General features: G+C 45.4%; 1 protein-coding gene across 5 annotated transcripts in view; it reads left to right on the top strand.

Moving 5' to 3' along the window:
* LOC115121467 (myc box-dependent-interacting protein 1) overlaps positions 1-12,360 on the top strand; it is a 50,396-nt gene that overhangs the window by 17,300 nt on the left and 20,736 nt on the right. For all 5 annotated transcript variants that reach the window (XM_065019621.1, XM_065019617.1, XM_065019619.1 and 2 more), the window contains 2 exons: positions 10,926-11,011; positions 11,929-12,004. In XM_065019621.1, coding sequence (XP_064875693.1) covers positions 10,926-11,011; positions 11,929-12,004 — 162 coding nt within the window. The remainder of the gene's footprint in view (positions 1-10,925; positions 11,012-11,928; positions 12,005-12,360) is intronic.

Genomic DNA, 12,360 nt, shown 5'->3' with positions numbered 1-12,360 from the left:
TAGGTGGATAGTAGGTGGATAGTAGGTGGATAGTAGGTGGATAGTAGGTGGCTAGTTGTTGGATAGTAGTTGGTTAGTAGGTGGATAGTAGGTGGATAGTAGGTGGATAGTAGGTGGCTAGTAGGTGGATAGTAGGTGGATAGTAGGTGGATAGTAGGTGGTTAGTAGGTGGATAGTAGTTGGATAGTAGGTGGATAGTAGGTGGATAGTAGGTGGCTAGTTGTTGGATAGTAGTTGGTTAGTAGGTGGATAGTAGGTGGATAGTAGGTGGATAGTAGGTGGATAGTAGGTGGCTAGTAGGTGGTTAGTAGGTGGCTAGTAGGTGGATAGTAGGTGGTTAGTAGGTGGATAGTAGGTGGCTAGTTGTTGGATAGTAGGTGGCTAGTAGGTGGATAGTAGGTGGCTAGTAGGTGGTTAGTAGGTGGTTAGTAGGTGGATAGTAGGTGGCTAATTGTTGGATAGTAGGTGGATAGTAGGTGGATAGTAGGTGGCTAATTGTTGGATAGTAGGTGGATAGTAGGTGGATAGTAGGTGGTTAGTAGGTGGATAGTAGGTGGATAGTAGTTGGATAGTAGGTGGCTAGTAGGTGGATAGTAGTTGGATAGTAGGTGGATAGTAGGTGGTTAGTAGGTGGATAGTAGGTGGCTAGTTGTTGGATAGTAGTTGCTTAGTAGGTGGATAGTAGGTGGATAGTAGGTGGATAGTAGGTGGATAGTAGGTGGCTAGTTGTTGGATAGTAGTTGGTTAGTAGGTGGATAGTAGGTGGATAGTAGGTGGATAGTAGGTGGCTAGTAGGTGGATAGTAGGTGGATCGTAGGTGGATAGTAGGTGGTTAGTAGGTGGATAGTAGTTGGATAGTAGGTGGATAGTAGGTGGATATAGTAGGTGGCTAGTTGTTGGATAGTAGTTGGTTAGTAGGTGGATAGTAGGTGGCTAGTAGGTGGATAGTAGTTGGCTAGTAGGTGGCTAGTAGGTGGCTAGTAGTTGACTAGTAGGTGGCTAGTAGGTGACTAGTAGTTGGCTAGTAGTTGGTTAGTAGGTGGATAGTAGGTGGATAGTAGGTGGATAGTAGGTGGATAGTAGTTGGATAGTAGGTGGATAGTAGGTGGCTAATTGTTGGATAGTAGGTGGATAGTAGGTGGCAAGTAGGTGGCTAATTGTTGGATAGTAGGTGGATAGTAGGTGGCTAGTAGGTGGCTAATTGTTGGATAGTAGGTGGATAGTAGGTAGATAGTAGGTGGCTAATTGTTGGATAGTAGGTGGATAGTAGGTGGATAGTAGGTGGCTAATTGTTGGATAGTAGGTGGATAGTAGGTGGATAGTAGGTGGCTAGTAGGTGGATAGTAGGTGGATAGTAGGTGGCTAGTAGGTGGCTAATTGTTGGATAGTAGTTGGATAGTAGGTGGCTAGTAGGTGGCTAATTGTTGGATAGTAGGTGGATAGTAGGTGGCTAGTAGGTGGCTAATTGTTGGATAGTAGGTGGATAGTAGGTGGATAGTAGGTGGCTAATTGTTGGATAGTAGGTGGATAGTAGGTGGATAGTAGGTGGATAGTAGTTGGATAGTAGGTGGATAGTAGGTGGCTAATTGTTGGCTAGTAGTTGGTTAGTAGGTGGATAGTAGTTGGATAGTAGGTGGATAGTAGGTGGATAGTAGGTGGATAGTAGGTGGCTAGTAGGTGGCTAGTAGGTGGCTAGTAGTTGGTTAGTAGGTGGCTAGTAGGTGGATAGTAGGTGGATAGTAGGTGGCTAGTAGGTGGATAGTAGGTGGATAGTAGGTGGCTAGTAGGTGGATAGTAGGTGGATAGTAGGTGGCTAGTAGGTGGATAGTAGGTGGATAGTAGGTGGATAGTAGGTGGCTAATTGTTGGATAGTAGGTGGATAGTAGGTGGATAGTAGGTGGCTAATTGTTGGATAGTAGGTGGATAGTAGGTGGATAGTAGGTGGTTAGTAGGTGGATAGTAGGTGGATAGTAGGTGGATAGTAGGTGGCTAGTAGGTGGATAGTAGTTGGATAGTAGGTGGATAGTAGGTGGTTAGTAGGTGGATAGTAGGTGGCTAGTTGTTGGATAGTAGTTGTTAGTAGGTGGATAGTAGGTGGATAGTAGGTGGATAGTAGGTGGATAGTAGGTGGCTAGTTGTTGGATAGTAGTTGGTTAGTAGGTGGATAGTAGGTGGATAGTAGGTGGATAGTAGGTGGCTAGTAGGTGGATAGTAGGTGGATAGTAGGTGGATAGTAGGTGGTTAGTAGGTGGATAGTAGTTGGATAGTAGGTGGATAGTAGGTGGATAGTAGGTGGCTAGTTGTTGGATAGTAGGTGGTTAGTAGGTGGATAGTAGGTGGATAGTAGGTGGATAGTAGGTGGATAGTAGGTGGCTAGTAGTAGGTTGGTTAGTAGGTTAGTAGGTGGTTAGTAGGTGGCTAGTAGGTGGATAGTAGGTGGTTAGTAGGTGGATAGTAGGTGGCTAGTTGTTGGATAGTAGGTGGCTGGATAGTAGGTGGATAGTAGGTGGCTAGTAGGTGGTTAGTAGGTGGTTAGTAGGTGGATAGTAGGTGGATAGTAGGTGGATAGTAGGTGGATAGTAGGTGGCTAGTTGTTGGATAGTAGGTGGATAGTAGGTGGCTAGTAGGTGGATAGTAGGTGGCTAGTTGTTGGATAGTAGTTGGTTAGTAGGTGGATAGTAGGTGGATAGTAGGTGGATAGTAGGTGGCTAGTAGGTGGATAGTAGGTGGATAGTAGTTGGTTAGTAGGTGGATAGTAGGTGGATAGTAGGTGGTTAGTAGGTGGATAGTAGTTGGATAGTAGGTGGATAGTAGGTGGATAGTAGGTGGATAGTAGGTGGTTAGTAGGTGGATAGTAGGTGGCTAGTAGGTGGATAGTAGGTGGATAGTAGGTGGATAGTAGGTGGTTAGTAGGTGGATAGTAGTTGGATAGTAGGTGGATAGTAGGTGGATAGTAGGTGGCTAGTTGTTGGATAGTAGTTGGTTAGTAGGTGGATAGTAGGTGGCTAGTAGGTGGATAGTAGTTGGCTAGTAGGTGGCTAGTAGGTGGCTAGTAGTTGACTAGTAGGTGGCTAGTAGGTGACTAGTAGTTGGCTAGTAGTTGGTTAGTAGGTGGATAGTAGGTGGATAGTAGGTGGATAGTAGGTGGATAGTAGTTGGATAGTAGGTGGATAGTAGGTGGCTAATTGTTGGATAGTAGGTGGATAGTAGGTGGCTAGTAGGTGGCTAATTGTTGGATAGTAGGTGGATAGTAGGTGGCTAGTAGGTGGCTAATTGTTGGATAGTAGGTGGATAGTAGGTAGATAGTAGGTGGCTAATTGTTGGATAGTAGGTGGATAGTAGGTGGATAGTAGGTGGCTAATTGTTGGATAGTAGGTGGATAGTAGGTGGATAGTAGGTGGCTAGTAGGTGGATAGTAGGTGGATAGTAGGTGGCTAGGATAGGTGGATAGTATTGTTGGATAGTAGTTGGATAGTAGGTGGCTAGTAGGTGGCTAATTGTTGGATAGTAGGTGGATAGTAGGTGGCTAGTAGGTGGCTAATTGTTGGATAGTAGGTGGATAGTAGGTGGATAGTAGGTGGCTAATTGTTGGATAGTAGGTGGATAGTAGGTGGATAGTAGGTGGATAGTAGTTGGATAGTAGGTGGATAGTAGGTGGCTAATTGTTGGCTAGTAGTTGGTTAGTAGGTGGATAGTAGTTGGATAGTAGGTGGCTAGTAGGTGGCTAGTAGGTGGCTAGTAGTTGGTTAGTAGGTGGCTAGTAGGTGGATAGTAGGTGGATAGTAGGTGGCTAGTAGGTGGATAGTAGGTGGATAGTAGGTGGCTAGTAGGTGGATAGTAGGTGGATAGTAGGTGGCTAGTAGGTGGATAGTAGGTGGATAGTAGGTGGATAGTAGGTGGATAGTAGGTGGAGTAGTGGCTAATTGTTGGATAGTAGGTGGATAGTAGGTGGATAGTAGGTGGCTAATTGTTGGATAGTAGGTGGATAGTAGGTGGATAGTAGGTAGTAGGTTAGTAGGTGGATAGTAGGTGGATAGTAGTTGGATAGTAGGTGGATAGTGGCTAGTGGTTAGTAGGTGGATAGTAGGTGGCTAGTTGTTGGATAGTAGTTGGTTAGTAGGTGGATAGTAGGTGGATAGTAGGTGGATAGTAGGTGGATAGTAGGTGGCTAGTTGTTGGATAGTAGTTGGTTAGTAGGTGGATAGTAGGTGGATAGTAGGTGGATAGTAGGTGGATAGTAGGTGGATAGTAGGTGGATAGTAGGTGGATAGTAGGTGGTTAGTAGGTGGATAGTAGGTGGATAGTAGGTGGATAGTAGGTGGATAGTAGGTGGCTAGTTGTTGGATAGTAGTTGGTTAGTAGGTGGATAGTAGGTGGATAGTAGGTGGATAGTAGGTGGATAGTAGGTGGCTAGTAGGTGGTTAGTAGGTGGTTAGTAGGTGGCTAGTAGGTGGATAGTAGGTGGTTAGTAGGTGGATAGTAGGTGGCTAGTGGATGTTGGATAGTAGGTGGCTAGGGTGGATAGTAGGTGGATAGTAGGTGGTTAGTAGGTGGTTAGTAGGTGGATAGTAGGTGGATAGTAGGTGGATAGTAGGTGGTTAGTAGGTGGATAGTAGGTGGATAGTAGTTGGATAGTAGGTGGATAGTAGGTGGATAGTAGTTGGATAGTAGGTGGATAGTAGGTGGTTAGTAGGTGGATAGTAGGTGGCTAGTTGTTGGATAGTAGTTGCTTAGTAGGTGGATAGTAGGTGGATAGTAGGTGGATAGTAGGTGGATAGTAGGTGGCTAGTTGTTGGATAGTAGTTGGTTAGTAGGTGGATAGTAGGTGGATAGTAGGTGGATAGTAGGTGGCTAGTAGGTGGATAGTAGGTGGATAGTAGGTGGATAGTAGGTGGTTAGTAGGTGGATAGTAGTTGGATAGTAGGTGGATAGTAGGTGGATAGTAGGTGGCTAGTTGTTGGATAGTAGTTGGTTAGTAGGTGGATAGTAGGTGGATAGTAGGTGGATAGTAGGTGGATAGTAGGTGGCTAGTAGGTGGTTAGTAGGTGGTTAGTAGGTGGCTAGTAGGTGGATAGTAGGTGGTTAGTAGGTGGATAGTAGGTGGCTAGTTGTTGGATAGTAGGTGGCTAGTAGGTGGATAGTAGGTGGCTAGTAGGTGGTTAGTAGGTGGTTAGTAGGTGGATAGTAGGTGGATAGTAGGTGGATAGTAGGTGGATAGTAGGTGGCTAGTTGTTGGATAGTAGGTGGATAGTAGGTGGCTAGTAGGTGGATAGTAGGTGGCTAGTTGTTGGATAGTAGTTGGTTAGTAGGTGGATAGTAGTTGGATAGTAGGTGGATAGTAGGTGGCTAGTAGGTGGATAGTAGGTGGATAGTAGTTGGTTAGTAGGTGGATAGTAGGTGGATAGTAGGTGGTTAGTAGGTGGATAGTAGTTGGATAGTAGGTGGATAGTAGGTGGATAGTAGGTGGATAGTAGGTGGTTAGTAGGTGGATAGTAGGTGGCTAGTAGGTGGATAGTAGGTGGATCGTAGGTGGATAGTAGGTGGTTAGTAGGTGGATAGTAGTTGGATAGTAGGTGGATAGTAGGTGGATAGTAGGTGGCTAGTTGTTGGATAGTAGTTGGTTAGTAGGTGGATAGTAGGTGGCTAGTAGGTGGATAGTAGTTGGTTAGGTGGCTAGTAGGTGGCTAGTAGGTGACTAGTAGGTGGATAGTAGGTGGCTAGTTGTTGGATAGTAGTTGGTTAGTAGGTGGATAGTAGGTGGATAGTAGGTGGATAGTAGGTGGATAGTAGTTGGTTAGTAGGTGGATAGTAGGTGGCTAATTGTTGGATAGTAGGTGGATAGTAGGTGGCTAGTAGGTGGATAGTAGGTGGATAGTAGGTGGCTAGTAGGTGGCTAATTGTTGGATAGTAGGTGGATAGTAGGTAGATAGTAGGTGGCTAATTGTTGGATAGTAGGTGGATAGTAGGTGGATAGTAGGTGGCTAATTGTTGGATAGTAGGTGGCTAGTAGGTGGATAGATAGTAGGTGGATAGTAGGTGGCTAGTAGGTGGATAGTAGGTGGATAGTAGGTGGCTAGTAGGTGGCTAATTGTTGGATAGTAGGTGGATAGTAGGTGGATAGTAGGTGGCTAGTTGGAGGTAGGTGGATAGTAGGTGGATAGTAGGTGGATAGTAGGTGGTAGGTGGATAGTAGGTGGATAGTAGTTGGATAGTAGGTGGATAGTAGGTGGATAGTAGGTGGCTAATTGTTGGATAGTAGGTGGATAGTAGGTGGATAGTAGGTGGATAGTAGTTGGATAGTAGGTGGATAGTAGGTGGCTAGTTGTTGGCTAGTAGTTGGTTAGTAGGTGGATAGTAGTTGGATAGTAGGTGGATAGTAGGTGGATAGTAGGTGGATAGTAGGTGGCTAGTAGGTGGATAGTAGGTGGATAGTAGGTGGCTAGTAGGTGGATAGTAGGTGGATAGTAGGTGGATATAGTAGGTGGATAGTAGGTGGCTAGTAGTGGATAGTAGGTGGATAGTAGGTGGATAGGTGGTTAGGTGGATAGTAGGTGGATAGTAGGTGGTAGGTGGATAGTGGTTAGTAGGTGGATAGTAGGTGGATAGTAGGTGGATAGTAGGTGGATAGTGGATAGTTGGATAGTGGGTGGATAGTAGTTGGATAGTAGGTGGCTAGTGGATAGTAGGTGGATAGTAGGTGGTTAGTAGGTGGATAGTAGGTGGCTAGTTGGTGGATAGTAGGTGGTTAGTAGGTGGATATAGTAGGTGGATAGTAGGTGGATAGTAGGTGGCTAGTAGGTGGATAGTAGGTGGATAGTAGGTGGATAGGTGGATAGTAGGTTGGATAGTAGGTGGATAGTAGGTGGATAGTATAGTGGATAGTAGGTGGATAGTAGTGGTTAGTAGGTGGATAGTAGTTGTAGTAGGTGGATAGTAGGTGGATAGTAGGTGGATAGTAGGTGGATAGTAGGTGGATAGTAGGTGGATAGTAGGTGGATAGTAGTTGGTTAGTAGGTGGATAGTAGGTGGCTAGTTGTTGGATAGTAGGTGGCTAGTAGGTGGATAGGTGGATAGTTGGATAGTAGGTGGTTGGAGTAGTTGGTTAGGGTGGATAGTAGGTGGAGGTGGAGGTAGTTGTGGATAGTAGGGTGGGTGGATAGTAGGTGGCTAGTTAGGTGGATAGTAGGTGGCTAGTAGGTGGATAGTAGGTGGCTAGTAGGTTGGATAGTAGTTGGTTAGTGGGTTAGTAGGTGGATAGTAGGTGGATAGTAGGTGGCTAGTAGGTGGATAGTAGGTGGATAGTAGTTGGTTAGTAGGTGGATAGTAGGTGGATAGTAGGTGGTTAGTAGGTGGATAGTAGGTGGATAGTAGGTGGATAGTAGGTGGATAGTAGGTGGATAGTAGGTGGTTAGTAGGTGGATAGTAGGTGGATAGTAGGTGGTTAGTAGGTGGATAGTAGTTGGAGGTAGTAGGTGGATGTTGGATAGTAGTGGATGGTTGGATAGTAGGTGGATAGTAGGTGGATAGTAGGTGGATAGTAGGTGGATGTAGGTGGATAGTAGGTGGCTAGTAGGTGGATAGTAGGTGGATAGTAGGTGGATAGTAGGTGGTTAGTTGGTGGCTAGTAGGTGGATAGTAGGTTAGTAGGTGGATAGTAGGTGGCTAGTTGTTGGATAGTAGGTGGATAGTAGGTGGATAGTAGGTGGCTAGTAGGTGGTTAGTAACACTTAGGTGGATAGTAGTGGATAGTAGGTGGATGGTAGGTGGATAGTAGGTGGATATAGTAGGTGGATAGTAGGTGGCTAGTAGGTGGATAGTAGGTGGCTAGTCCAGTAGTGGTTAGTAGGTGGATAGTAGGTGGATGGATTGGTAGGTGGATAGTAGGTGGCTAGTTGATTAGGTGGATAGTAGTTGGTTAGTAGGTGGATAGTAGGTGGATAGTAGGTGGATAGTTGGAGGTTGGATAGTAGGTGGATAGTAGGTGGATAGTAGTGGATAGTAGGTTGCGTAGGTAGTAGTGGCTAATTGTTGGAGTAGGTGGATAGTAGGTGGATAGTAGGTGGAGTAGGTGGCTAGTAGAATAGTAGGTGGATAGTAGTTGGTTAGTAGGTGGATAGTAGTTGGATGGATAGTAGGTGGATAGTAGGTGGATAGTGGCTAGGTGGATAGTAGGTGGCTAGTAGTTGGATAGTAGGGTGGATAGTAGGTGGATAGTAGGTGGATAGTAGGTGGATAGTAGGTGGGTGGATAGTAGTAGTAGGTGGATAGTAGGTTGGATTAGTAGGTTATAGTAGGTGGATAGTGGATAGTAGGTGGATAGTAGTAGTAGTGGCTAGGTGGATGTAGGTGGATAGTAGGTGGATAGTAGTGGTTAGGTGGATAGTAGGTTAGTTGGATAGTAGGTGGTTAGTAGGTGGATAGTAGGTGGATAGTAGGTGGATAGTTGGTGGATAGTAGTTGGTTAGTAGGTGGATAGTAGGTGGCTAGTAGGTGGTAGGTGGATAGTAGGTTGGTTAGTAGTGCTAGTAGGTGGACCTAGTAGGTGGAGTAGTCTAGTAGTGGATAGTAGGTGGATAGTAGGTGGCTAGTAGGTGGATAGTAGTTGGTTAGTAGGTGGATAGTAGGTGGATAGTTGGAGGTGGCTAGTAGGTGGAGTAGGTGGATAGACTAGGTGGCCTAGTAGGTGGATAGTAGGTGGTTAGTAGGTGGATAGTAGGTGGATAGTAGGTGGATAGTAGGTGGCTAGCAGTGGAGTAGGTGGATAACCCTGTTGGATAGTAGGTGGATTCCTGGATAGTAGTCATAACTAGGTGGATAGTAGTTGTTGGTGGATAGTAGGGATAGTAGGTGGATAACTAGTTGGAAGTAGTTGGTTAGTAGGTGGATAGTAGGTGGATAGTAGGTGGATAGTAGGTGGAGTAGGTGGATAGTTGTTGGATAGTAGTTGGTTAGTAGGTGATAGTAGGGATAGTAGGTGGATAGTAGTAGGTGGATAGTAGGTGGATAGTAGGGATGTAGGTGGCTAGTTGTTGGATCTTAGTATCCGGATAGTAGGTGGATAGTGGATAGTAGTTGGGTGGAGTAGGTGGATAGTAGGTGGCTAGTAGGTGGATAGTAGGTGGATAGTAGGTGGATAGTAGTTGGCTGCCTTCGATAGATAGGTGGCTAGTAGGTGGATAGTAGGTGGATAGGTGGATAGTAGGTGGATAGTAGGTGGATAGTAGGTGGATAGTAGGTGGATAGTAGGGTTAGGATGAGTAGTTGGATAGTAGTTGGTTAGTAGGTGGCGTAGGTGGATAGTAGGTGGATAGTAGGTGGATGGAGTAGGTGGATAGTAGGTGGATAGCTCTGGATAGTAGGCCCTCTAGTCTCGGATAGTAGGTGGATAGTAGGTGGATAGTAGGTGGCTAGTTGTTGGATAGTAGTTGGATAGTAGGTGGTCAGTGCTATGGATAGTAGTTGGATAGTAGTTGGATAGTAGATGGCTAGGTGGCGAGGTGGATAGTATGTGGATAGTAGGTGGATAGTAGGTGGCGGATCACCACCTGGCTGAACCTAGACGGAACTGCTCTTCCTCCGGAAGGACTGGCCTAGTAGGTGGATAGTAGGTGATAGCTAGAACCTTGTGGATAGTAGTTGGGTAGTAGGTGGATCTGTACATAGTAGGTGGATAGTAGGTGGATAGTAGGTGGATAGTAGTTGGATAGTAGGTGGTTAGTAGGTGGATAGTAGGTGGATACAGTTTAGTTGTTGGATAGTAGTAGTAGGTGGATAGTAGGTGGATAGTAGGTGGATAGTAGGTGGATAGTAGGTGGATAGTAGGTGGATAGTAGGTGGAAGTGGAGGTGGATAGTCCTAATCCAGTTGGATAGTCATCTCCCCGTCTGGTTGGATTAGTAGGTGGCTGTAGGTGGATGGGCTCCCTGGATAGCCATGGATAGGTGGATACAGGTGGATCCAGAAGGTGGATAGTCTGGTGTTGGATAGTAGGTTCTCTAGTCAGGTGGATAGTAGTTGGATCCTCCAGTTGGTTAGTGGATAGTAGTTGGATAGTGGTTGGTGGATAGTAGGTGGATAGTAGTCCGCTAGTAGGTGGATAGTGGTGGTAGGTGGATAGTAGGTGTAGGTGGATAGTAGACCTCAGCTAGTTGTTGGATAGTTGGTTAACAAGGGCACTGGACCTCTGGTGGTGGATAGTAGTTGTTGAGTAGGTGGATAGTAGGTGGATAGTAGGTGGGAACAAGGTGGTTAGTAGGTGGATAGTAGGTGGATAGTAGGTGGACCCCCCTCTGGATAGTAGAGTGGAATAGTAGGATGGCTAGTAGGTGGATAGTAGGTGGAGTAGGTGGCTAGTAGGTGGATGGTAGGATAGTTGGTTAGTAGGTGGATAGTAGGTGGATGGAGGTGGATACAGGTGGTTAGTAGGTGGATAGTGGATAGGAGTGGATAAGTAGGTGGATAGTAAATGGTGGATAGTAAATGTAGGTGGATAGTAGGTGGATAGTAGGTGGATAGTAGGTGGATAGTAGTGGATAGTAGGTGGATAGTAGTAGTGGATAGTAGGTGGATAGTAGGTGGTTAGTAGGTAGGTGGATAGTAGGTGGATAGTAGGTGGATAGGTGGTTAGTAGGTGGATAGTAGGTGGATAGTAGGTGGATAGTAGGTGGATAGTAGGTGGATAGTAGGTGGATAGTAGGTGGTTAGTAGGTGGATAGTAGGTGGATAGTAGGTAGGTGGATAGTAGGTGGATAGTAGGTGGTTAGTAGGTGGATAGTAGGTGGCTAGTAGTTAGATGGTTTACTGGTTTATTGCGTTTAACAGTATATTGAAATGGTAAGTGATAAATAAGAACCATATGTGCCTTGTGACAGATAGTGTGTGTGTGTGTGTGTGTGTGTGTGTGTGTGTGTGTGTGTGTGTGTCAGGCGGAGGACGAGTTGGAGAGAGCTCAGAAGGTGTTCGAGGAGATTAATGAAGATCTGCAGGAGGAACTGCCCTCACTATGGAACAGGTACATCTCACTATGGAACAGGTACATCTGGAATGGAACAGGTACATCTCACTATGGAACAGGTACATCTGGAATGGAACAGGTACATCTCACTATGGAACAGGTACATCTCACTATGGAACAGGTACATCTGGAATTGAACAGGTACATCTAGAATGGAACAGGTACATCTGGAATGGAACAGGTACATCTGGAATGGAACAGGTACATCTGTAATGGAACAGGTACATCTGGAATGGAACAGGTACATCTAGAATGGAACAGGTACATCTGGAATGGAACAGGTACATCTCACTATGGAACAGGTACATCTCACTATGGAACAGGTACATCTGGAATGGAACAGGTACATCTCACTAAGGAACAGGTACATCTGGAATGGAACAGGTACATCTGTAATGGAACAGGTACATCTGGAATGGAACAGGTACATCTCACTATGGAACAGGTACATCTGGAATGGAACAGGTACATCTGGAATGGAACAGGTACATCTGGAATGGAACAGGTACATCTAGAATGGAACAGGTACATCTGGAATGGAACAGGTACATCTCACTATGGAACAGGTACATCTGGAATGGAACAGGTACATCTCACTATGGAACAGGTACATCTGGAATGGAACAGGTACATCTGGAATGGAACAGGTACATCTCACTATGGAACAGGTACATCTGGAATGGAACAGGTACATCTCACTATGGAGACAGGTACATCTCACTATGGAAGAAAAAGTGAAATTATGTTTTTGTTGCATTCCAAAAGGTGCATCATTGTACAAACAATACTAGCTATGCACTAACACACCCCAATAATTATTTGTTAAAACTCTCAAATACCCCTTTCCTCTCTTTCTCACTCCTCCTTCGCTGTGTCCATCTTCTTCCTCCCTCTCTCCCTCTCTGTCTCCATAGTCGAGTTGGCTTCTACATTAGCACCTTCCAGAGTATGTCTGGCTTTGAGGAGAAGTTCCACAAGGAGATGGGGAAGGTGAGTCTGATGACTAGATGTTGATGTAACCAACAAGTCCATGAATTAATATGTGGATACCTTGTTTACTTTCTCTCACTTCTCAACTTCTCTCTCTCTCTCTCTCTCTCTCTCTCTCTCTATCATCTCTCTCTCTATCATCATCTCTCTCTCATCATCTCTCTCTCTCTCTCTCCCTCATCTCTCTCTCTTTCTCTCCCTCTCTATCATCTCTCTCTCTCTCTCTCTCTCTCTCTCTCTCTCTCTCTCTCTCTCTATCATCTCTCTCACTCTCCCTCTCTATCATCTCTCTCTCTCTCTCTCTCTCTCTCTCTCGCTCTCTCTCTCTCTATCATCTCTCTCTCTCTGTCTCTCTC

The sequence above is a fragment of the Oncorhynchus nerka genome, linkage group LG1 (genome assembly GCF_034236695.1).
Source record: "Oncorhynchus nerka isolate Pitt River linkage group LG1, Oner_Uvic_2.0, whole genome shotgun sequence".
Lineage (NCBI taxonomy): Eukaryota > Metazoa > Chordata > Actinopteri > Salmoniformes > Salmonidae > Oncorhynchus > Oncorhynchus nerka.
Note: the sequence above shows the minus strand (reverse complement) of the source record. Positions and strands in the feature narration are given on the sequence as shown.